Consider the following 22,699-nt stretch of genomic DNA (forward strand, 5'->3'; position numbering starts at 1 on the left):
AAAGGTTTTTAAGAGAAAATCCTACGATGGGCAATAAGAGAAGAAGCCATCTTACAGGCAAAGTGACAAGGCACAGCGCTGGTGGATGCAGATGTAACATACCCGTGCTTCTCTCCTGATGCAAGGCAGGAAGGGACCGGCTGCCTTGCTTTTTGGGGGTGGCGGGGGTGCTACCTTCAGCCGGTCAGCCCCAACAGGCTTTGCCTGCACGCAGCACCCTCCGCCTCCGTCTTAAACTCGGCTTTTAAATCCCTAGCTTCGACACCGACGCCTTCTCAAGGGACTGACAACTCCGCCTCCCCGCAGCCACCGCCGGGGGGTCGCGGGTGAAGGCCCGGGGGTCTCCGGCCGGAGGGCCGCCCCCCCACCCCCTCCCCGGGGGACCCCCCCCGCCGGTACTCACGTCGTGGTCGTCCCTCGGGTCCCGCCGCGGCTCCGCGGCGCCCAGCAGCTCGCTCAGCTCCTCGCCCAGCACCGTCTCTGCGGGAGGGACAGCGGCCTCAGCGCCGGCCCGCAGCCCCCCCCCCGCACCACTACCACCCCCCCACCCCCGAGCCCCCCCCCCCCCACCACCCCCGATCCCCCCCCGCCGCGCTCACCCCAGTCCAGGCCGCCCCCCGGGGCCGGCAGCAGCCCCGCCGGCTCCCACTCGGCCTCCGCCGCCGCCATCGCTTCCTCCTTCCTCCCGAAAACCACGTCTCCTTCCGGGAAGCGCCCCGCCCCTTCCCGCCCCGCCCCTCTCCTCTCCTCCTACGGCGGCCGCCGGCGGACACGCGGCGGGGCGAGGGGGGGGGGGGGGGAGCGGGGAGCCCCACGAGGCGCGCGTGGGGCCCCACGGCCGCTGCGGGGCTTCTCTTCCCGGGACCAGTGTCCGCCCCCACCCGCCCCCAGGCACACGCAGGCGGCTTGTTAGACAGAGGCGTTTATTCAGGCCCTGCTGACACAAGCCCGTCGCCAAAAGCACGAGTGGGGCGGGGGGGGGGGGGGAGGGGGGCGGAGCCGTGGGAGGAACACCAGTAGGGAGAGAGGCAGCTCCGTGAGGGGGTGTGTGGGGGGGGGGCTGGCAGCAGGCGATGGAGGTGGCCCACGGCCCCGGGCTGCTCTTCAGAGGTCTTGACGCGTGGGCGGTGCAGGAAGGCAGCTCCACTCCGCGGGGCGGGGTGCACACGCGGCGTGGGTGCGGTCTCCATGCGGCAGCATGGCTCCGGACTGCAGCCAGAGGCGTGAAGTCCTTCTAGGCCCCGGCAGCAGCTCCTGGTGGGTCTGCAGCGCTGGGGGACGGGGTGGGTTTTGGTCACGGCCGGGCTGGAAGCACAGCAGAGCCGGAGCTGGCGTCGCCCCTTCGGTGCATCACCGAAAGCAGCGGGTCCCCCTTTCCCCTCCCAAGGGGTGTCCCCACGTGGGAGCACCCCAGCCAGGAGGATAGCTGCCCAGGTGAACTTTCCACGCGTGATTCCCAGCAGCAGCATGGGGGGGAAGGCTTCCAGCACGCTGGGTGCTGCGAGTGTCTCACCAGCACTCACCTTAGAGGTTGGCGTCGTACGCTGCGTTGGTGAAGATGCCGGGCGATCCTAGGTCACTGGGAAACAGACACAAGGGTGTCACCGTGGGGGAGAGGGCAGGAGGGTGGAGGGCAGGGGTTGGCTCAGCCCCAAAGATGCTCCCACTGCCTACAAAAGCAGCCTCACACGGGCAGATCTGGGTGACAGTGGGGTGACCGCGGGGCTGTGATGGGCACAGGGCAGAGCCACCCTGCTGCAGAGCACGGTGCTCACCTGGTGGGGTTTAGGAGCTTCTTCTTCTCCTCTGATAACAGTGTCAAGATGTCCACGGGGGTAGCACAGATAGAAAATAAATAACCAGATCTGTTTAGTGAAGTGCAGCAGCAGCATCTTGATATTGAACCAGGTTTGGCAAGCACGGGATGGAGCGGAGCAGGGGAACCAAAACAATCGCTGCCTTCCCCATTGCAATTAAGGTGTTTTTCTAGCTCTGCCCACCAAACACGGCTGCTGACACTTCCAGCTGGCCAAACTGCCAAGGAGGTGCTGCCAGGCCAAAGCGACTTGCAGCAAATAAAACGCATGGGTGGAGGCAGTCACACTGTTAAACTCTTCTGACCATCCCACCCTCCCTGGGACTCTGTAACCCCCTGGCCTGAGAGCCCCTGGCCAAAGTGACTGTGGGCTGTGGGAGGTGTTTCTGTACCTCTGTTGCTGAGCCGCTTGGCGAGGAGGGCAATGAGCGTCCCTGCGAGCACGATGCTGGCTAGTGCCAGAGCTGTACCGCTGCTGTAAGCCAGGACTTGCTTTAAGAAGGGAGCACCGTCCTCTGAAACAGATCCACAGCCCCACAGGTTTCAAAGTTGTCAGAAGGTCTTCACAGCACCCAAGTTGCTGGGGTGCCCCCCACCACATTCAAGATGTGCTAGAGGACCCCCAGCACTAGAGGAGCTGGGGGTCCCACCGTACCGGCACAGACAGGGGGATGCCTGGTCCAGTTCCCCGTGGCCTCACACTGGAGCACCTCTGCTCCCATCCGAAGAAACCCCTCTTTGCAGGAAAAGGTGCACGTGGAGTTGTATGTGAAGTTCCCGTGCACGTGAGAGCAGCTCAGCTGGCCTCTACTGGGGGGGTCCAGCACTGGGCAGCTGATGGCTGGAGATAAAGCACAGGGGTAGCATCAACAGGACTGATGGTGTTGGGATGGGGACATGTGGGCTGGGGAGCCATGGGATGAGCTACCATGGGCTGGGGGCTAATGGGAAGGGGATGCTGGGGAAAGCGGTCTGGTACAACAGAGCACTTCTAGACACGTCTGTGATCAAAAGATCTACCTTTGCATTGCGGGGTGTCCCCAGTCCACGTCCCCGTGTCTGTGCACTCGCGGGTCTCTGGCCCCATCAGCACAAACCCCGTCTGGCAGGAGAAGGCACACGTGGAGCTGAAGGTGAAGTCCCCGTGGAGGTGGGAGCAGTTCATCTCTCCCCAGTCTGGAGCACTGAGCACTGGGCAGGTGATGGCTGCAGGGACAGAGATACACTTCAAGCAGGAGCCCGGAGACTACAAGGCTACACTGCTGGGATGAGAGAACAGAGATACCAGAGAACATCCTAGGGTCAACCCAAGGCCTGTGACACCTTAGGCAGCAGCTCTACCTTCACATCGTGGGGTGTCCCCAGTCCACATTCCTGTGGCCATGCACTCGCGGGTCTCTGGCCCCATCAGCACAAACCCTGTCTGGCAGGAGAAGGCACACGTGGAGCCGAAGGTGAAGTTCCCGTGGAGGTGGGAGCAGTTCAGCTCTCCCCAGTCTGGAGCACTGAGCACTGGGCAGGCGACGGCTGCAGGGTAAAGAAGCCCACTTCAAGTAAGAGCGTGGGGACTAGGACAGTAAATTGTTAGGATGAGAGAACCAAGGCACCCAAGAACACCCCAGGGTCATTCCAAGGCCTGTGACACCTTGAGCAGCAACTCTACCTTCACACCGTGGGGCATCCCCCGTCCAAATCCCTGCGGCTGTGCACTCGCGGGTCTCCGGCCCCATCAGCACAAACCCTGTCTGGCAGGAGAAGGCACACGTGGAGCCAAAGGCAAAGTCCGCATGAAGGTGGGAGCAGTTCAGCTTTCCTTGGTTTGGAGTATTAAGCACGGGGCAGGTGATGGCTGCAGGGTAAATAGGCACAATTCAAGCAGGAGCCTGGGGGCTACAAGGCTAAACTGCTGGAATGAGAGGACCAAAGCACCTGAGAACATCCCATGGTCACCCCAAGGTCTGCGACACATTGAGCAGCAACTCTACCTTTGCACTGTGGGGTGTCCCCAGTCCAGGTCCCTGTGGCTGTGCACTCGCGGCTCTCCAGTCCTGTCAGCACAAACCCTGCCTGGCAGGAGAAGGCACACGTGGAGCCGAAGGTGAAGTTCCCGTGGAGGTGGGAGCAGTTCATCTCTCCTCGGACTGGAGCTCTGATCACTGGGCAGGCGATGGCTGCAGAGGTGGAGACACAATCCAAGCAGGAGCTTGAGGACTGTGACGCTAAATTGCTGGGACAACACTAGGATGTTTCCCCAAGATCAGTGACACCCCAAGCTCCAACAGCAGCTCTACCTTCACAGCGTGGGGCATCCCCCGTCCATGTCCCCGTGGCCGTGCACTCACGGCTCTCCAACCCCATCAGTGCAAACCCTGTCTGGCAGGAGAAGGCACACGTGGAGCCAAAGGTGAAGTCCCCGTGGAGGTGGGAGCAGTTCAGCTTTCCTTGGTTTGGAGCATTGAGCACCGGGCAGGTGATGGCTGCAGGGACAGAGATATACTTCAGGCAGGAGCCTGGGCACTACAAGGCTACACTGCTGGGACCAAAAGACTGTGAAAAATCCTCGTGTCACCCCAAGGCCTGTGACACTCTGAGCCCTAGCAGCAGCTCTACCTTCACAGCGTGGCGAGTCCCCAGTCCATGTCCCTGTGACCGTGCACTCACGGCTTTCCAGCCCCATCAGCACAAACCCTGTCTGGCAGGAAAAGGCACATTTGGAGCCAAAGGCAAAGTCCCTGTGGAGGTGGGAGCAGTTCAGCTTTCCTTGGACTGGAGCATTGAGCACTGGGCAGGCGATGGCTGCAGGGACAGAGACGCACATCATGCAAGATCCTGGGGACTATGAGACTAAACTGTTGGAATTAAAGGACCAAGAACCCCAAGAACATCCTAGGGTCAGCCCAAGGCCTGTGACACCTTAAGCAGCAGCTCTACCTTCACACCGTGGGGCATCCCCTGTCCATGTCCCTGTGGCCGTGCACTCACGGGTCTCCGGCCCCATCAGCACAAACCCCGTCTGGCAGGAGAAGGCACACGTGGAGCCGAAGGTGAAGTTCCCGTGGAGGTGGGAGCAGTTCAGCTCTCCCCGGTCTGGAGCTCTGAGCACTGGGCAGGTGACAGCTGCAATGGGAGAACAGGTTTCGGAGACAGAATAGATGAGGTTAAATCTAGGCATTAGGACTGAATCCAAATCAAACACACCCAAATATATGGTGATGTGTCTTTGGCTTACCTTTCTCACACAGACAAGCCTCAACTCTTCAAAAATAGTAGTAAAATAGTTGTTACAATAATTTTTCTGCCATATGAATGATTTCCTGGGGAGGGGTAGTTGCTGCTCTGCCAGAGCCCTGTTTATCCCCTGCGCTACCCCGGGTCACAGCTCCTGGGACAAAGGACCACAAGTGCTGCAGTGCTGCTCGCCTCCCTCCCTGGAGGGGAGCAGAGACCTGCCCCCATCCTTGTCACAGCCGCAGGGGGAAGGACACCAGGTGGCTTTGGGGCTGTAGGGGGTGGCTGCAGGCAGACACGGGGCATGGCAGGCGAGGACGGGGCAGGCAGCCTCGTCCCTCGTGGTGCCCGCAGCCCTGTCAGCCTCGCCGCGGCAGCACCCTCTGCTCGTTTTTGGAGTAAACCCAACTGGCAACACTTGCTAACGCAGCTTCATTATCAGCAAAGGCAACCCACTGACTCATCTGATTCTTTGACAAAAAAAAAGATTAAAAAAAAAAAAAAATCAATCAATCATATGTACAGCCAGCAGGAAAAAACAATAAGCTGGGAAAGAAAGCTTTTGGGAACTTGAAAAGCCTGGAGCAGGCAGGCTCAACCCAGGTTGCCTGGGGGGACTTCCAAAGAATTGGAAGCCACCTCCTGACCCTGCCACCACTGGGGATGCTGGCCATGGGACAGCCACATCACTGGTGCCTGTGCCTGTTGACTGCAGAAAGCTTTGTTGGTCTCAGCTGCCTAAAGCAAGCCCCGGGTTGGACCACGGGCCCACCCAGCACAGGTGTCAGCAGCAGAACTAACTTCAAGGCAGGATTTTTTTTTTTTTTTTTTTTTTTTTTTTTTAATATATGTACTGAGACCCTGCCCACCCCCTGACTCCTCCTGATGGGCGTCCCAATACAGAAGGTCCCCTGTTGTGTCCTGTGTCTGCTCCAGACCTCAGCTCATCCCATCCTTGGGCCAGACTGCAGATGGACCATGCAGCAGCACAGAAAAGGGCTCTCACACACCCGCAAAAAAGCCCAGCACTTCTCTGGGGCGCCTGGCACCTGGCTGCAAACCCTCAAGCTGCCAACAGGAAGACTTTCCCTGCCCCCGCAGCGTAACGTACCACAGCTTTCTCTCCTTTGCAGCTTCCTGCCCGACTATCCCTCCCAGCTTATATCTAACCTCATCTCATGGGTCCTCACCCCTGCTCAAGGCAGCCCAGCCCTGCCAGGATACACCCTTCCCCCGGCTGTGGGACAGCAGCCCCCCTTCACTCTTCTCTGAGGACTCCCGAGATGCCAAGCACCTTTCCAAGACAGATTGGGGTGGGCTTGGGGTGATGGAGGTGCCAAGATACCTTCCTGCCCTCGGGCTCAGTCCACACAAGGTTCTGGTGCCTGGGTGGGATTCAGGACAGCGAGCAAGAGCACTGGGACAGCCAGGGGCTTACCCAGCGCTCACAGCAGCTCTGCCCATCGCAGCCTGATCGGGAAACTGCTCCTCACATGCAGCACCAGAAGCTGCTTCCCCAAAGAGCAGGGGCATGGCAAGCCCGGCTCACTGCTTGTCTGAGCAGCATTGGGCATGCAGAGCTGGCCCCCCCCAAAGCATCAACACCGCATCCCAGAGACCCCCAGCCCCTGGCAGGCCCCACCTGTGCACGTGGGGGTCTCCGCTGACCACTGCTGGGAAGGCAGGCACCGCAGCGTGCCCTCCCCTTGCCGCTCGAACCCCTCCTGGCACCCGAACACGCAGGTGGAGTTGTAGCTGAAGTCTCCGTAGGGATGGCTGCAGTTCATGCGCGCTCCCTTGGGCTTGAGCTCGGCGCACCGCACAACTGGGAGAGACGCGGCACCGCCAGCCCGTTAAGAGCACAACGAACTCGCCCCGCTTTGCCGCCGGGGCTCGGGCGAGATCCCCAGCAGGAAGGGAGGGATGGGTGGCTCACCATCCTCGCACTCAGGGCCGTGGAAGCCGGGGTAGCACTCGCAGCGGTAGCTCCCGATGGTCTCCACGCACTCGCCACGCTGGCTGCACGGGAAGGGCTGGCAGGAGGCTGCGCACACGGAGGACAGTCATCAGGAGCTGCCAGCCACCCTGCGGAGGTCCCCAGCCCACCCGATCTGCGTCCATGCTGTGGTCCCCCCGCTCACCCTGGTAGCACAGTGCCTTTTTCTTCTTGTTGCAGGGCTCGTCATTCCACTTGCCCGACTCCTGCGGCCGCTTGATGTACATCTCCACGCAGTCCTGGTTGGAGCGGCGGTTGTTGGGCTCCCCAGCTGCCCAGTTCTCCGCCTCCTTTGTCAGTGCCTTCCTGGTGCCCACCCAGGTCCAGGTGCCACCCAGCTTACGGATGCCGATCCAGTAGTAGTGCCTGTGTAAGGGCAGGATCTGGTTGAGGTACTCGATCTCTTGCTTGTTCTGGATCGCCACCAGGTCAGTGAAGAAGGTCTGGCAGAAGTTCCTGGCCTGCTCCCACACGTAGTCCCCTTCAGCACTGTAGTGGTATGTCCAGGCACCGACCTCCACCCGTGTCACCATGCCTGTGAGAGAGGATGAGGTTTGAGATCAACGCAGAAAGGACAGGAGCCAGGTCCACGATGAGGTCCCTTGGGACGTGAGGGTGGGCTAAGGCTGGCATCAGGACCAAGAGATGCCAGCAACCAGCTGGGTGAGGGGATGGGATGAAGGGATAAGCGTGGGTGAGAACGGGGCTCTAAGGGTACACAGAGACCTGAGTGGATCAGGCATGGCAGAAGGAGCTGAAGTGGGACAGAGAAGGACAGCACAGGGATGAGGAAGGTGGGGGAGACAGGGTGAAGGCTGAGACAGAGGACAGCATGGGATGGGGCAGGCATACGACTGGTGGGAGAAGAGCCCCAAGTGGTGATGCCAACCCCTCCTCCAGCACAAGGGTTGAAAGCCCAGCCCTGCAGCCCCACTCTCTTGTTCACAAAGGCTTCCCAAAAAGGAAAATCCAACATTGAGATGGTTCCTTAAACACGGTTCCTTCCTCAAGCACAGAAGCATACCCACTTCGGTTTTCTTGCTTTACACTTCTACATGGGAGTCAGCTTGAAGCAGGGCACAGCAAGGAGCATGCCCTCACCCCCAAAAGCATTTGGATCCCGAGATGCTCATCTGAGTCAGACACGGTCTGAAGAGTCTTGTAAAACTCAGTATTGCAAAACGTCTTGCAAGAGTCAAGTTCACATCCTGGTCATTGTCACCAGGCAGGGCAAAACTGGAGATTAACTGGAACCCACACCCAGAAGCGAAGGGCACTTTGCTGAAACCCTGCTCTTATTTACAGTATTTTTCACCACAACTTGATGCAATCAAAGGGTTTTAGCCACAAAAAAAAGCCTCCTCCCTCCTCCCCAGAAGCAGCTATCTCCACGACTGCAGTGATACGGGGATCATATCTCCATCTGTGCAAAAAGTGAGACAGGGAATCAAGTTTGCTCCAAACAACTGGCCTGGGGTACCCTGTGTCTCAGGAGAGCATATCACACTGTGGTCATGCAAGCAAAAGTCTGGGCATCACAGATTAGATGCAAATCTAGGGCTTTCCAAGCCTAATTAGGGTTCTGGTTTGGTCAATAATTGTGCATTTTTCTAATCAAAATTCCCATCATTTGTCTGTTTTTCCTCATGAAAGAGCAAACGATCCACTTCGTTCAACAAAACTAAAGTCAAGGAAAACTTGGCCTTCAACAACCCCCCTCTTCACCCCTTGGGAGTTTGGGGCTGCAGGACAGCTCAGGATCCCTCCTGGAAACCTGACCCATCCTCAGCTCCCACCACCCACCTCCTGGCCCTCGCTACCTCCCCAGCACGGCTCAGAGCAGCCACCCTGCTGCCCTCCCACACCCCCTCCCCGAACCGAGAAGGACCACGCGCTATGTGCTCATCCTCCACGTGCTCTCCTGACTCCTTCCTCCAGCTCCATCAGTAACACCCTCTCTGCAGCACAGCACAGCTCATCCCTCCTCCTTCCCCTCAGCCTTCTCTTACCTCTCTCTGCCCCACCTGGAGCTGAACCCCCAGGTGGGTGCTGTTTGCTTGCCTTTTGACCCCTTGGCTCCCCTGGCAGCCCCCAATGCCTCCCCCCAGGGTGGTGCTTAGTACCCACCACACTCAGGGTGCCTTTGCATTTTTGTTTTCCCATCAGAGCTAAATCTCAGCCTCCTCCTGACATTTCTGCATTTGCCTCTGTTCCTTAGCTCACTCATGAAAGGTCTTTTGGAAAACAACCCAGCTCTCTAGGATCCCTAGGGACAGAGCCAGCACACCAGCAGGTTTTGCTCTGTGCAATGCTAACATGCAAAGGAAACATCCTACAGGCAGCACAACCAAATTAGTTTCTCTGATTTCTTCTCCTGATGTCAATTAGCAGCTTTAACCTTGCTTGGTGCTGCCCCAGCTCTGCTCCCAACCCTCACACCTGTGGGTCCTGTGGCTACACCCGTGCCCAGCTCTGCGGCACGGGCATGGGCGTAGGCAGCGGGTAGAGCTGCTGTTGCCTTTCTCCAGTTCACGGTACAATGCACCAGCTGCCATGCTGCATTTGGGGAAGCAGACACCCTGTGGGGGCCCTGCATGTGGTCTGGCCCTCCTCGGGGGGAGCACAGTCCTGTGGCGGGTCTGGCTGACAGGAGCTGGCCGGGGGAAGACGCAGCCCCCTCCCAGCCCAGAACGATTCAGCCCTGGGGCTGGCAGCCATGGAGGGGAGGTGTGTCTGATGAGCTCCCAAAATAACATTGCTGCCCTTCTCCAGTTTCCCGGACCTGCAGGATCCTCAGTAGCAGGGTCACGCTGAGCTTACCAAGCAGGCGGCAGGCGGCTTACCCCATGCGATGGCAGCGATGCCCAGGTAGCAGATGCCACGGGAGCCCAGAGCCCACCTCCTCCCAGCAGACCGCAGTCCCACAGCAGTGCCCTGTGTGCCAGAGGGGGAGGCGTGAGCATGCATGTCCCACGGGAGCTCACACACCCCACCATGCACCCACGTTGCTGCCAGGTGGGTCCTGGTAGCCCACAAAGGCACGTTGCTTGTGGGAGCTTGCATACGTGGTGCCGCCAGCCAGGTACAGCTGTGCTGCAGAAAGGGCACTTTTTGGGCAGCTGTGCCAGCAATGCAATCCACCCCCAAGGAGCCCCTAACTCCAGGGCATGCCCTGTGCCCACCCAGGGCTGGCATCTGCCTCCACAGTGGCAGCGCCCTGTGCGCCTGGCACGGCCTCGCTGACTGGTGCATGGTCACTTCAGGGCAGCCTGGGTCTGTCCCACAGGTCCCCAGCAGCGGCACCGGTTCCTGGCAGCACATGCCCGCAGCCCTCCCCTCCCCAAACCCCCTTTTCCAGGCAGAGCCTGACTCATCCCCAAGGAATGGAGCGGGACCTACCATGTTGGTGCTGCAGACGCACCTTCTCCAGCCGCCGGCAGCACCAGGCACGACTGTCCCTCAGCAGGCAGTGGTGCTCACACTTCCTCCGAGCGTGCAGAGCATCGCTCCCTGCCCCTGGCCTCTTCCCCTCCCGCCCCAGTCCCGCTGCCAGCCCGCATCCTGCCCCGCGTCCCCGCCTGCCCCCACCGTGGGGCTCTCCCACCCCCAGAGACCCCGCTCCCAGCCCGGAGCTGGAGGGGAACATCTGGGTCAGCCCTGGCTGCAGCCCTGGAGGGACTCAGCTCGGCACTTGCCCCATGGCACGGGAGCTGGGTGCATCCCCCCCCACCACCATGGGAGCCAACCCGCAATGAGCTGGGCCAGCCCGCGCCCCCCAGGAGGTGCAGAAGGGTCCAGCCCCAGCCCAGGGCGCCGAGACGCCTCCGACCCACCATGTCCACGTTGCAGTGCCCACACTAGCAGTCATAGGACGGAGGAGGGAGAAGGTGTGACGAGCTCCCACGGGAGCTGAGTGGGAGCGTGGCTCGCAGCTTCCCAGCTCCTGTGCCAGATGCTCTCCTTGCTCGCAGGCTTTTTGCTCTGGCTGTGAGTCTTCATATACCGTTTATAAACAGTTACTTACACAATGTATTTTCCTGTCTTTGCCTTCAAGTCTTTATGAGAAAAGTCCAAGAACATGCCAGAGGAACTTACTCTGAGTTGTAAATATCCTTTATGAACTTCCACCGATGCTTCAGGGACATGCCTCATTGTGTCCACCTCCCCTTGGATCATTCTTGAATCATCATAAATCTTTCCTTACCCTGTTCTACTTCTAAGTAAAATTTCCTTGGCATGGTTTACTGCAGGAATTACTCTGCTCATTTCCAGCTAAAGCCAAAGCGAGAACCCTGCAGGTCACGTGCATTTTCCAGTTCCAGAGAAATTGATGCTGATCCAGTGGGACTCATGCTAGACAAAAGGAGGAACCCATCCCACAAAAGCCATAATCCGCTACAGTGACTTTATACTTGGCCAATGTAAATTTAACTTGGTTCCTGTCTCTGGGTATCTTCATTACAAAATGTTTTACTGCAATTGTCTTTTTTTTATGGAATTGTTGAGGATGAATCTGTATGTCCAGTAATTCAGGAGTGCTCACTTTCTAGCAGCTCATGTGCAGAGGGTGCACAATTACGGCAAGGGAGGAAGCAGCTGGGTGGGCAGAGAGGCTGAGGGGCAGCTGGGGGGCAGGAGAGCATCTCCAGACACTGAGGGTCACCTGGGCAGGATGGGAACTGCCTTTCCTGTGCGGTGGGAGACCCTCTGGGAGTCAGGGGGGTACTCGCAGGTGCATGGCCCCGGGTGGGAGCAGGCTGTGCCCCTGCCATTTTCACTTCTGCTGAGACCCGACACGGTAGGGAAGAGCAGTAAAAAAAAATATTCCCACCTCTATTTTTGTAACTAGAAATAGTTTCTGCTATTGTTTTAAAAACAGAAGCAAGGTGGATGAGACCCAGAGGCTGCCACTGCGAATGACAGAACGTGACCAAGTTCAAAGCTGTTTGTGGGGACAGGTACCCTGTGCCTTTAGGTACCTGGGCTTGGAGAGAGGGTCCTGCATGGCACAGTATGGCAACTGAGGGCTGCTTTGCAGGTAGTGGAAAAAGGTACATGTAGTGGGAAGGAGAGAAGAGCCAAATCAGCTCTGCTGAAAGCTGACTATTGCCAGGAGCCCTTTTGTATCTTGGGTGGTTTCCAAGGCTGGCTCCCTGGGAAGGATTCAGGATGCTGCAGGGCACATGCTGGGCTCCTGCTGCCCTACTTACCAAGGAAGGGCCTGTCCTTGCCTTACAGGCTGAGCAGCGCAGGGATTTCCCAGGCAGCGGGTTGGGGCATCCTGTCCTGCCCTGGCCACCCCTCTGAGGGCACATCACAAGGTTTGCTCATCAGGGGCTCAAGAGAGCAGGTACAGAGACCTCCCTGTGTCAGCTCCTCACCATCACTCTGGGCTCTGCAGGGATCTGGAACAGAAATGTGCCTCCTTTGCTGTGTCCTGGTCCTGAGCCACAGACAGAGACGATGATGCTCTCCCCCGTGAGAGCCCTGCCACAGGCTGTATCTGTTGGGGAGGGGCACGGGTGCCCCACGCATGCCATCCCCAAACCACTGCCGAGGGTGCTGTGCAGCCGTCGGGGTTGACCAACACACCCGCAGGCTGTGACCGCAGGGCTCACCGGGGGGAAGCAGCTCAGCTGCTGCAGCCAGCGCCGCCTGCCCAGGCTGGTGCTCTGCTCCCTCTCGGCGTGCTGGGCAGGGTGCTGTGCTCAGGGCTGGGTGCTGTGCTCAGGGCAGGGTGCTGTGCTCAGGGCTGGGTGCTGTGCTCAGGGCTGGGTGCTGTGCTCAGGGCAGGGTGCTGTGCTCAGGGCTGGGTGCTGTGCTCAGGGCAGGGTGCTGTGCTCAGGGCTGGGTGCTGTGCTCAGGGCTGGGTGCTGTGCTCAGGGCAGGGTGCTGTGCTCAGGGCTGGGTGCTGTGCTCAGGGCTGGGTGCTGTGCTCAGGGCAGGGTGCTGTGCTCAGGGCTGGGTGCTGTGCTCAGGGCAGGGTGCTGTGCCTGCACGAGTATCACGACGGCGCTGGGAGCGCCCTGGTGTGGATGGGACCCACGGTGACAGGGTCTGTATGTGCTGCACGAGGAGGTGGGCAGGTGCCCCAGGGCTTAGCCTCTACAGAGCCTCGGGGACAAGACCAGGCTGCACCCCGCACTGTGTCCCCAGGGAGTGCCCAGGACCCAGTGGAGCAAACCCCGGGGGGCAGGGGGTGCAAAGGGCACCCCCATCACCATCATGCCGTGACCCCGGGGCACAAAGTTGTTTTCAGCAGAGGCTCCCGCCCCATGATGGCACAGCCTGTTCCCCTCCTTGTGCAATGTCCCCCGGCAAACCGCAAAGGAACCGAGTCACCCTGACACCACCCGCCCGGCTCGGCTGTCACCAGCGATACAGCGGGTGCCTTCCTGGGGAGCCTCCCACTCCCCTCGTCCCTGCCACTGGGGAGGGCTCAGCAGCACCCTTACAGGATCATGGCATGGTACCAGTGAGGACCCACACCCCGCTGGGGTGCAGCCCCCGCTCCCGCCGTCCCCCCGACTCCACCCTGGGGACCGAAGTGGCTCTCCCCAGGTTCTGCAACGCCCTGGTGAGCAGAGGCTTTGGAGGCACCTCCTGAGCGCAGGCAGGGGACAGGTGCCCCCCACCTCAGGTCCCCAGGGAGTGTTTGACCCAAAGGGTGTCCCTGAGCTGCAGGGAGCCTTTGGGCACATCTCCCAGCGCGATGCCTGCCCTGCAGCCCGAGCAGCCACACCCTCCTCTGACCGCCCTGGAGGAAAGCAGTGCCTGATAAAATCTTTCTCACACTTTGAGTGTTTGGCCACAGGAAGACACATTATCAGAGTGCCACCCTGGCTTGGAGGGCGTGTGAAGGTTGCAAGGATTATCCAGGATCAGAAGGACACAGTTGCTTCAAAGGCAGCCCATGGGCCATGGCACCCTGCACCCCCCACCCACAGGGACCTGTTGGCACTGGGGCAGGCCTGGCTGTGAGATGCAGGGGTAGTTTGGGGCAAATCACTCCTGCCCACCCCACCCAGTCCCTCTCAGAGATGTTTCTTTGATCTCAGCTGCAGGACAGCTTTCTGCCTCACACCTTTCCCCTGCCGCGTCGGTGATGGAGAGCCTTTTCACTGGGCACTGCTGCCAGCCGGGTAACCCTGCCTGCGCTGCCTGCCGGCTCCCTGGTGCCTGGCAGCGGCAACACATGCATGGCACAGATAAGGGTTTGCCAAACAGGATGCTGGGGGTGTAGATAACACCGAAGTTATCTCACCGCTTGTGCGGTAGGGAGTAAACAAGTGGCTCTGCCCACCCGGGGAATCCCAAGCGGCGCCTCTGCCCTGCCAGCACGCTGGGGCACAGGGCAGGTGCAGGGTGCTGGGGCGCAGCTCCAGGGATGTGCCACATCCAGGGGCAGCCCCGCAGCCCCGCAGCCCTTGCCCTAAGCGAGAGCAGAACCACCCAGCCCACAGAGCTGCTCTGCCTGCGCCCTGCCCTGCTCCCCACGGCACTGCGTGTCCCTGGAGGGATGGGATGGGCCACCGGACGGGCCACCAACCTGCCTGGCCCTCCCTCAGTGTCACCCATCTTCCCAGCATGAGTGCGATACCTAGAGCCGTCACGCTGGCTCGACACGGGGGCAACAGCCCCAGGTGGCAGAGGTGTTGGCAGCCAGCGGAGCAGGACACCGGCACCCCGGATATCACCAGTGGTTTTGTCACATGTCTGGTTTAATGCAGAGATTTCAATCTTCTGTCTCACCAAGCAAGCCCAGCGACAGATTCCTCTGTTTGTCACCTCCGGCACCGGCTGTGCGCTATCGCCTGCTCCCCTCCCACCTGGCCCTTTGCAGCGTGGGCTCTGTCCCCCCGGCTCCCCGAGCAGAGCCGCCGCAGCCCACCCGGGGCCAGCGGATGGAAACGCTCAGCACTGAGAGCTGTGTCTCCAGCCAGGGCCAGGCCCTGCGGAGCAAACAATGTCCTCTCCTCCGGCCAGGAAATCCTGTGGCATTCCCTCCAGCAGGCACTGAGCCCAGCTGCATTTTCCCCTGAGACAGAAACATCCTTGAAGCTGTTCTTCACCTTCTGGCAGGTCAGGGCCGAGCGTTCATCTTCTCTTTCTCACTTCCCTGCTTCGGCACAGCGGGCAGTTTGATGCTTTCTCCCCTGGGACTTCTGTTATCCTTCTGCTCCAGGGAGTTACTGTGTCTTGCGACTTGCCAGTCCATTTACATTACTGATTCATTTTCTGCAGGTAGGGCAGGCACTGGCACAATGTGCATTTTGAGGTCTTTTTTTACATATCAACCACTTTGCTTCTGTGGATCTACAAACTGCCCTGCCCACGCTGCCACAAACCTCCGGGCTTTGCCCTGCGCAGCATCCCTAGGTGTGTGACCCCGGGGATGAGGTAGCCCTGTCTGAATTGCTGCCGCTGTGGCCATCCAGCTCTCTGTGCATGCGGTCAGTGGTGTCTGCTGAAGCTGCCTCTCTCTAACAGCCCTGACTCTTGGGGCAAGCCCCTGCAAGAAAAAAAACAAAAGCTAAAATAATGAGAAGGATGTTCCTAACCATTTGTTGTCACCTTTGAAATTGATTTCTCCTCCTCTGACCTCTCACAGCTCTGCTTTAAGAACAGGATGGTTACAAAGACCAATTTATCTGTCCTTTGGCCACGGGCAGAGGGTTACAGGCTTTTTCACAGCTGAACAGCAAAAGCAAAAGGTCTTTTCTGCAGTTTTCTGCTAGGAAATGGCAAGGCAACGTAGAGAGTGCTTTCCTAGCTTCTTTTTATTTTTATTTACCCTTGAAAGGAAAAGGACTGTTTTGCAGACAGGTACTTTGGGTGGACTCACTGGCCTGAGGAGGCAAGTTAGGACCCTTCCACCTGTCCCTACTGCTGTGCCGGGGTCTCGGCTGGCCCAGTGCCGTGCTGGGACCATACCCGGCTCCTCAGGGGAGAGCAGCGAGCTCCCTGGACTGCCCGGCTCCGACTGCAGCTGCCAACCCTCCTCTGCCAGCTCTGGCACTGTCACACCATTGTCACACGAAGGCTTCCTGGCGCCCAGCACGAGCCAGAAACCCGCTTTCGCTCTACGGGCACTGACGTCCTTCGGCAGAGGCGTGGGGCTGGGAGCAGCGTCCGTCCCGACGGACACCGGCACGGGCAGCGAGCGGAGCCGCGGCGGCGGCCCCTGTCCCCTCTGCCACGGGGGTGCCGTGGGGATGCCGTGGGGGTGCCGGGAGCCACCGCCATGTGTCTGCTGGCCCGCGGGGCGTTGCTCTCCACGATGAGCCGGAGGAGCCCTGCCCCGGGGAAGTCCATGATGACCACCCCCCAGCGCACGGGCTGCCCGCCCCGGCGCCGCAGATGCTGGTAGCAGCGGGGGTTCACGAAGCGGGCCACCTCCTCAGGGCAGGTGAAGAGCCCGTTGCCGGAGCAGAAGGTGAGGTGCATGGTGGTGGGGTCCCCGCCAGCCGCCCTCTCCATGTGCCGCCGCGCCCGGGCCCACTTGCGCTCCAGTGAGAGCACGTTCCATGCGTCGCTGATGCTCAGCTGCTCGTAGGGGATGCCCAGCACCTCCCGCGCCAGCGCCTCCAGCACCACGATCTTCCCTCGCACCTGGCCCAGTGTTGGCACCTCCTCCTGGCACCACACGCGGCCCTGACCCTCCTCCAGCAAGCAGCGGTGCAGCCGGGCGCCGAAGCCGGGCTGGGGGAAGATGGGCAGCTCCTCCTTGATGCGCATGAGCACGGCCTCGCCGGGGTGGGCGCGGAGGAAGCGCAGGGTGCGGCGCAGGACCCCCCGCAGGCTGGCCCGCTGGAAGGTGCAGAGGTGGTAGACGTGGAGCTCGCCCCGCACCAGTTTGCAGCGCACATCCAGGAAGCGGACGCCGGCCGCCAGCTGGGACTCCAGCCCCCAGCTCTGGCACCGCAGGCGTCGGCCGCCGAACAGGCTGAGGGAATCGTGGGTGCCAGGGATGGAGAGGCGGCAGAGGGGCAGGGCATCAGGGAGCCCCGCCATCCAGTCCGGGCAGCAGGCTGCCGGCTGGGGCGTGCAGTCGAACGCCGCGCTACGCCGGCACCGTGCCCCCATGCCGCCAGGAGAGCGGGCACCCCGGCGCCTGGCCGGCCCCACCAAGCCCTGCTGTGGAGGAGAAGCAAACCATGAGCAGTGGGAACACTCCGTGGCTCTCATGCATCCCGATCCCACCCCTCCCCAGAGGTGTCCCCACCACCCCGTGAAACCCTATAGCATACCACGTGCCCCATACACGTTGCTGCCAACACTCCACACTGTCGCACCATACAGTTCCCCTCCCATTCCCAAGCACTTGTCCCACTACCCTTGAGCCCCAGCGTGTCCCAGCGTCCCCCTCCTGCACCCACCTGGGTTTTCCTGGGTCCGTGGGGTGCAGCCGGCTGGACGGGGCGCACGGCCGTGGGTGCCAGCAGCACACTGGCAGGTGGAGCGGGATGCCGGCCATTAACCCGGTGACAGTCATGACGTGCGTCCTGCCTCACACGTGGCACGTGCACCAGGGATTCATCCTCAGCCCTTGGTCAAGAGGAGTGCTTGGCAGACGCGCCGGGCTGGAAAATCACCCGGCTGATCCCGAAAGCATCTGCACCTCCCTCCCCAGGAATCAGGACAAACGGGATCAGGGTGCCGCGGGGCCCCTTGATGCCACCCGTGGGAGCGGCTGCACAGAGCCCCTGGGTGCCCAGGTGCCTGCTCCAGAACCATGCTCCGGGTTGGGTCCCAGTGGGGCCTGGCCGCCCACGGGGATGACTGCCATCGTCCCCGTCAGAGGGACAATGTCCAGACAGAGGTCTGGAGCAGGGGGCTTGTGCTTGCCGGCACACCCCAGGACCTGCCCGGCGAGGGTCCCCCAGGAAGTGGGCCCCATCCCCTCACGTTTCAAGCACCGGCGGCTGCTTCACCCCAGAGTCACGGTGAGGCTGTTCCTGGCGGGCAGGGCTGCCATCACCGCTGGGGTACGAGCCCCGCGGCTGTGGCCGGGTCCGGAGCTGGTGCCAGTGGGGGGGCTGCGACTCACCCTCTGCCTGGGGGACACAGCTACAGGGCATCCCAGTCGGCAGCACACACTGAGCTCTGTGGTTTTTTTTTGGGGGGGGGGGGAAGAGCATCCCTCCGGGGTCCCATCCCCTCCGCCTGAGCAGGGAGGGCACAGGGATCCTCCCCGGGGAGCCTGTGGCTCTGCCACCGCAAGGACAGCAGGCGGAGGGACAGGAGGGGGGGGCACCAGCAGACGTCTGTCCCTGCGCGCTGGGAGCAGCAGCGATGCTGAGGCCACGGGGAGACAGAGACGCCGCAGCCTCGCCAGGCAACCCCCCCCCCCCAGCCGCTGAAAAAAAGGTCTTTTGTTTAACCGCAACGTGCCGCGCCGCAGCCCCGGCACCGCCGGGAGGAGCCCGGCCCCTCTCCGGGCCGCAAACCCCGGGCGGGCGGAAGCCGCTCCCGCCCGGGCCCGCCCCGGGCGCCGCGCCCCGGCCATGGCGGCGGGCGGCGGCGGGGCCTGCTTCGTGCTGGGCGCCTCGGGGGAGACGGGCCGGGCGCTGCTGCGGGAGCTGCTGGCTCGGCGGCTCTTCGCCAGGGTGACGCTGATCGGGAGGCGCCGGCTGAGCCTGGGCGAGGACACGGCGGGGACCGTGGTGCGTGGGGCGGGCAGAAGCGGGGGGGGGTGGGCGCGGGGGGCGGCCGCGCTGACCCTCGGCCCCCCCCCCCCCCCCCCCCGCAGGAGCAGGAGGTGGTGGACTTCGAGCGGCTGGGCGAGCACGCTGCCGCCTTCCAGGGACACGACGTCGGCTTCTGCTGCCTGGGCACCACCAGGGCCAAGGCCGGCGAGGTGAGCGGGACCCCCGGGGTGGGGTGAGCAGGGGCCCTGCCTGCCCCGCCGCGCTCACCCCGCTCCCCGCAGGCTGGCTTTGTCCGCGTGGACCGGGACTACGTGGCGCAGGCGGCGGAGCTGGCGCGAGTGGGCGGCTGCAAACACTTCGTCCTGCAGTCCTCGCAGGGGGCAAACCGGAGCAGCCGCTTCCTCTACCTCCGCGTGAAGGTGAGGGGGCAGCTGGAGTGGGCTCCTCCCGGGAAGGAAGCGGGAGCCGAGCTGTTAAAAGGTAGAAACGGCTCCGAGGGGCCTCCTGGCGCCGGGGGAGAAGAGAGAAGGGGCAGCCGCCCGACTGGCTTCGCCCAAAGCAGCACAGCAACTGCGTGCAGCACCCACCTCCCTCTTCCAACCACCAGAAAAGACCCTCAGGGGTCCCCAGCCGGGATGGCTTCACAGCTAGGCAGAGAGGCTGAGGGTGGTGTCCAAGTGAGGCAGGAACTATCCAGGGGTGGAGAGCCCACAGGCTCCCAGGGGACCATACCCATCGCAAAAAAGGGTTTTTTTCCCCCCCCTCCCCGTATGTTGCGTGCTGCAGCCCCCAACATCTGGACTCGCTGCTGGCTGCCAGTGTCTTGTGCCGGCATCCCCAGGCTGGACACCGTGTCCAGGGGCTGCCTCGGGAGCGTCCAGTTGCAGTTGGAGCGATGGTTGCAAGGGTGCGCTGCTGACTAGCGGTCAGCGTGGCCGCCGTGGACGCTCGCCCCACGCTGCTTTTTCCTGGAAAGCTGCTTGCTGCCCCGCCGGTGCCTGGCCTGTACCGTTGGCACTAGTGCCATCCTGCCCACAGCCCGGCAGCTCTCTCCTCCCAGTTTTCAGGGCGGCAGGGATGGTGTTTGCAGCCATCCTTGTCTCCTTTCATCCTGCCCGACCGCTCTGACAGGGAGAAGTGGAGAACCTGGTCCAGGCTGTTGGTTTTGACCGTTGTACCATTCTCCGGCCAGCGTGAGTAGCAGCAAAAGGGGGAGGGCACAGGACTCAGGTGGAAGGTTGCCAGGGCAGCGGGGTGGGAGATGGAGGAAAACAAAAAGGACGCATAATGGAAAGGCTGGGGAGGGAAGTGGAGAAAGCCACCAGCTGCAAATGCAGCTCCTGGATGAACAAACTGCTTCCCAGCACTGCAGGGAGCAAGCACAGCAGTTTCCCATGGCCCATCCCAATGCTAGTGTCACATGCCATGAGAGGAGAAGAGGCTTGGGTTGAAAGCAGAGGTTGGGGGACACAGGACAAAGTTTATCTCCCCACAGACCTTGACCTTATGCAGGGGGGACACTCACCTGCGTCCTTTTGGCTGTACTGCGCTCTTGCTGCCAGGGAGTAACTGGCATCCTGGTTTTGGCAGCACCGCAGGGAAATGAGTTTAGTGTCCCAGGGCTCAGCTCAGTCACACGTCAGGACCCTGCCAGAGCCCCATGGGGGTTTTAGCAAGCTGGGCTGGGCTCCCGGCGCAGCCCAGTCTCCAGCTTCCCCCCCTGGAGTTTGATCTCAGCCTGACCCACCTTCCCTCCTTGTTCTGCAGGGTGCTGCTGTGCAAGCGCCAGGAGTCCCGGCCCGGCGAGTGGATAGCCCAGAAGTTTCTGGGTCTTGTGGCTCGGGTCTTCCCCACCGCTTACTCGGTGCCTGTGGAAACGGTGGCCAGGGCTATGGTGGCCATTGTGCTGCAGCCAGGCGAGGGGAAGGTGGAGGTTCTGGAGAACAGGGCCATCCACGAGCTGGGAAAGGCAGTGCCACAGCAGAGCACGTAGAGCAAAAGGGATGGGCAGGAATGGGCTTGATTCAGATGCTCTTCTGGGCCGAGGACGAATGCACACGTGGGAGAGGAGGGGGGTGCTTGCATGGCTAATGTGGAGATAGAGGTGCATTTGTTTGGATGGCAGCTGATTCTGTCCAATGATTAAAAAAATGCAGGTGCTGGCTGGCAGGTGAGGAAAAAGCCTGGATCCAGCACGCAAATCTGGGTAAAGATTATGTAACCCAGGCAATTTCTTGAATTCAAGCCTTAAATAAAATCCTATGACTGGTCTGTTTGTGCCAACCTTGTGTTGAAATCATGTCTGTCACCTGTACGTAGCCAACCCAGCCGCATCTATTCCCAGATCATGTCTTTTGGTGACCCTCCAGGGAACGCGCAGGGGCAAGCTGCCATGCTGTGGACGGACACAGGAAAGCAGAGGCAGAGCACAGCAGCCTTTGCTGGGGCTGCACCCCACAGAGCACACGTTGGCACCAGTGCCGCTCGGGTCGCGGAGCTGCTGGAAGCTCCGTAGCAGTTGCTGAGGTGCCCTGGGGTGGTGGCTCTGCCCGCAGTAGGTCTCTGCAAACACGCAGCCTGTCCTCGCCAACCGGCTCTGGGTGCAGAGGGACAGCTCCAGGGATGCTGCTGTTCAGACCCGGGGCTGTCACTTCAGTACTTGTAGCACGAACGCCACGCAAATACTTGTATTGACTCAAAACACCTGTTCCCACAGGGTCCTCTGGGCTTTCCTGACAGACCCAAGTGAACCAGAGCTCAGCCCCGTGTTCCCAAGGGTGCTGCGCGTGTGCAAGAGGGGAGGCCAGCCCCGTGGGTGTCCCAGGGTGGGCCTGCCCCTGCCGCATGCTGCCGGGGTGCTGGAAGGGGAGCGGGTCCCCGCTGCGGGCACGGAGCAGGCAGGAGGAGCAGTGCCGTGTCCCAGCCGCGGCCCCGGCCGTTCTCAGAACTCGTGCTCAGGGTCAAGGAACTCAGTGGCTCCACAGCTGGGATGCAGGGCTTGCGTGACTCCTGAATTCCCAGCTGGCCAGAGTCCCAGTGCTCCGGGTAACGCTGCTTTCCAGGGTTTTCTCCTCTTTGACCTCACCCGTGGCTCCTGTGTCAGTGACTTGGATGTAGGAAGCAGAGGGAGCCGGGATCCCCTGTCTCCTCCTTTCTACACAAGCATTTTAATCATCAGGCTGGACCCCAGAAAGTTGGCGGAGGCAGTGCCATGGTGCAACCCCGCGGGGTGTGTTACCCAAGTGACTCTTGAACCGCGCACAGGCCTCGGTTCAAAGGTAACAGATGAGGGGTCATGGAGCTGTAATTACTGATCAGACCATCCTGGTGAGAGCAAAAGCAGCAACTGTAGCATAATACATAATGTCAAAGGGAATTGAGAGGTAGGCTGTCCTTAAATGTGATGGGCTTATACAGGGGAGTGGAAATGAACACCTGAAGTGGCAAAACCTTAAAAGAAGTGAAAATTGCATATAGATGAGAGAGTAAAAAAAACAGTTATACATGCTCTGAACAGTTACAGTTGAAAGGCAGACTACAGAAGATTTGAGGAAAACATCCTAAGGGCATAAAAACTAATGGCTATGTGAGAAGCAGAAAGCTCTCCAGAGACAGGATGTGATCAAGCACTATGGGAAAGAAAGCCGTCACAGAAAAGCTTGGTGAGTTTCTTGCACTGACATTTGTTTTGAAGGAGCTCACACTAGGTTCATTCCTTAAGGGACATGGATTTGCATGACGTTCCAAGGCACAAGAGGGGGAAAAAAAGATATTTTTAACCACATTTGCAAAACACATGGTTAAAAATCTGTCAGAAGGAGTGCTTGGATGAACTGCCAAATACTCACCTGGGTGAGAATTATAGTCATCCCTCTACCAAAAAGCCAATGTTGTTAAATATGATACTAATTTTTAAAATGTTCCAGTGGGAACCAGGAAACTTCAAAACAACAAGGCTACCTTCTATAAAAGGCAAGTTGTTATAAAGGATAATAAAGTCTTGAAATA

At 60.5% G+C, this 22,699-nt stretch overlaps 4 protein-coding genes across 8 annotated transcripts in view; 1 reads left to right on the forward strand and 3 right to left on the reverse strand.

Annotated features, from left to right (window-relative positions):
- The window catches only part of ATF6 (activating transcription factor 6), an 82,220-nt gene extending 81,510 nt beyond the window's left edge, over window positions 1–710 (reverse strand). For 2 of the 3 annotated variants that reach the window (XM_042804771.1, XM_042804767.1), the window contains exons 1-2: window positions 600–670; window positions 404–480 (exon numbers count right to left, since the gene is read on the reverse strand). In XM_042804771.1, coding sequence (XP_042660705.1) covers window positions 404–480; window positions 600–669 — 147 coding nt within the window. In that variant the 5' untranslated portion in view covers window position 670. Of the gene's footprint in view, window positions 1–403; window positions 481–599 lie in introns of all 3 variants that reach the window. The other variant, XM_042804762.1, reaches the window with a different exon arrangement.
- Window positions 711–909: 199 nt separating this feature from the next.
- Window positions 910–11,180, reverse strand: LOC104358162 (selectin P). Of its 3 annotated transcripts, XM_042786340.1 has the most exons (17): window positions 10,874–11,180; window positions 9,884–9,974; window positions 7,186–7,575; window positions 6,981–7,088; window positions 6,687–6,869; window positions 4,748–4,933; window positions 4,427–4,612; window positions 4,108–4,293; window positions 3,802–3,987; window positions 3,480–3,665; window positions 3,158–3,343; window positions 2,837–3,022; window positions 2,472–2,657; window positions 2,209–2,331; window positions 1,776–1,806; window positions 1,524–1,579; window positions 910–1,305 (listed from the first exon to the last, which is right to left on the reverse strand). In XM_042786340.1, exons 1-16 carry the CDS (start codon window positions 10,874–10,876, stop codon window positions 1,525–1,527), a joined length of 2,472 nt encoding a protein of 823 aa, XP_042642274.1. In that variant the 5' UTR covers window positions 10,877–11,180; the 3' UTR covers window positions 910–1,305; window position 1,524. The 3 variants fall into 3 exon arrangements, with proteins under 3 accessions (XP_042642274.1, XP_042642275.1, XP_042642276.1); XM_042786341.1 differs by lacking the exon at window positions 4,427–4,612; XM_042786342.1 differs by lacking the exons at window positions 4,427–4,612; window positions 4,748–4,933.
- Window positions 11,181–14,740: 3,560 nt separating this feature from the next.
- LOC116963103 (1-phosphatidylinositol phosphodiesterase-like) lies at window positions 14,741–18,412 on the reverse strand. Its single transcript, XM_032998663.2, is given in 3 exon segments — window positions 14,741–16,214; window positions 16,217–17,174; window positions 17,420–18,412. Coding segments are annotated over 2 exon segments (1,350 nt in total). The 5' UTR covers window positions 17,127–17,174; window positions 17,420–18,412; the 3' UTR covers window positions 14,741–15,774.
- Window positions 18,413–18,517: 105 nt separating this feature from the next.
- Window positions 18,518–20,974, forward strand: HTATIP2 (HIV-1 Tat interactive protein 2). The gene is made up of 5 exons (XM_042786360.1): window positions 18,518–18,706; window positions 18,793–18,900; window positions 18,973–19,110; window positions 19,823–19,884; window positions 20,459–20,974. Exons 1-5 carry the CDS (start codon window positions 18,548–18,550, stop codon window positions 20,682–20,684), a joined length of 693 nt encoding a protein of 230 aa, XP_042642294.1. The 5' UTR covers window positions 18,518–18,547; the 3' UTR covers window positions 20,685–20,974.
- The last annotated feature ends 1,725 nt before the right edge of the window (window positions 20,975–22,699 follow it).

The sequence above is a fragment of the Tyto alba genome, unplaced genomic scaffold, assembly GCF_018691265.1.
Source record: "Tyto alba isolate M040663 unplaced genomic scaffold, T.alba_DEE_v4.0 Super-Scaffold_1000006, whole genome shotgun sequence".
In the NCBI taxonomy this organism is placed as follows: Eukaryota; Metazoa; Chordata; class Aves; order Strigiformes; family Tytonidae; genus Tyto; species Tyto alba.

What these genes read in the sequence shown, in the direction of transcription:
- HTATIP2 (XM_042786360.1), top strand. Translation starts at nt 18,548, where the DNA reads ATGGCGGCGGGCGGCGGCGGGGCCTGCTTCGTGCTGGGCGCCTCGGGG. An exon ending in CCAGGGCCAAGGCCGGCGAG is followed by an intron (nt 18,901 to 18,972) that starts GTGAGCGGGACC and finishes CGCTCCCCGCAG; the next exon opens with GCTGGCTTTGTCCGCGTGGA. An exon ending in TGTACCATTCTCCGGCCAGC is followed by an intron (nt 19,885 to 20,458) that starts GTGAGTAGCAGC and finishes CTTGTTCTGCAG; the next exon opens with GGTGCTGCTGTGCAAGCGCC.
- LOC104358162 (XM_042786340.1), bottom strand. An exon ending in GGACACCCCGCAATGCAAAG is followed by an intron (nt 2,658 to 2,836) that starts GTAGATCTTTTG and finishes CTTTATCTCCAG; the next exon opens with CCATCAGCTGCCCAGTGCTG. An exon ending in AAGCTCCTAAACCCCACCAG is followed by an intron (nt 1,580 to 1,775) that starts GTGAGCACCGTG and finishes TCTGTTTCCCAG; the next exon opens with TGACCTAGGATCGCCCGGCA.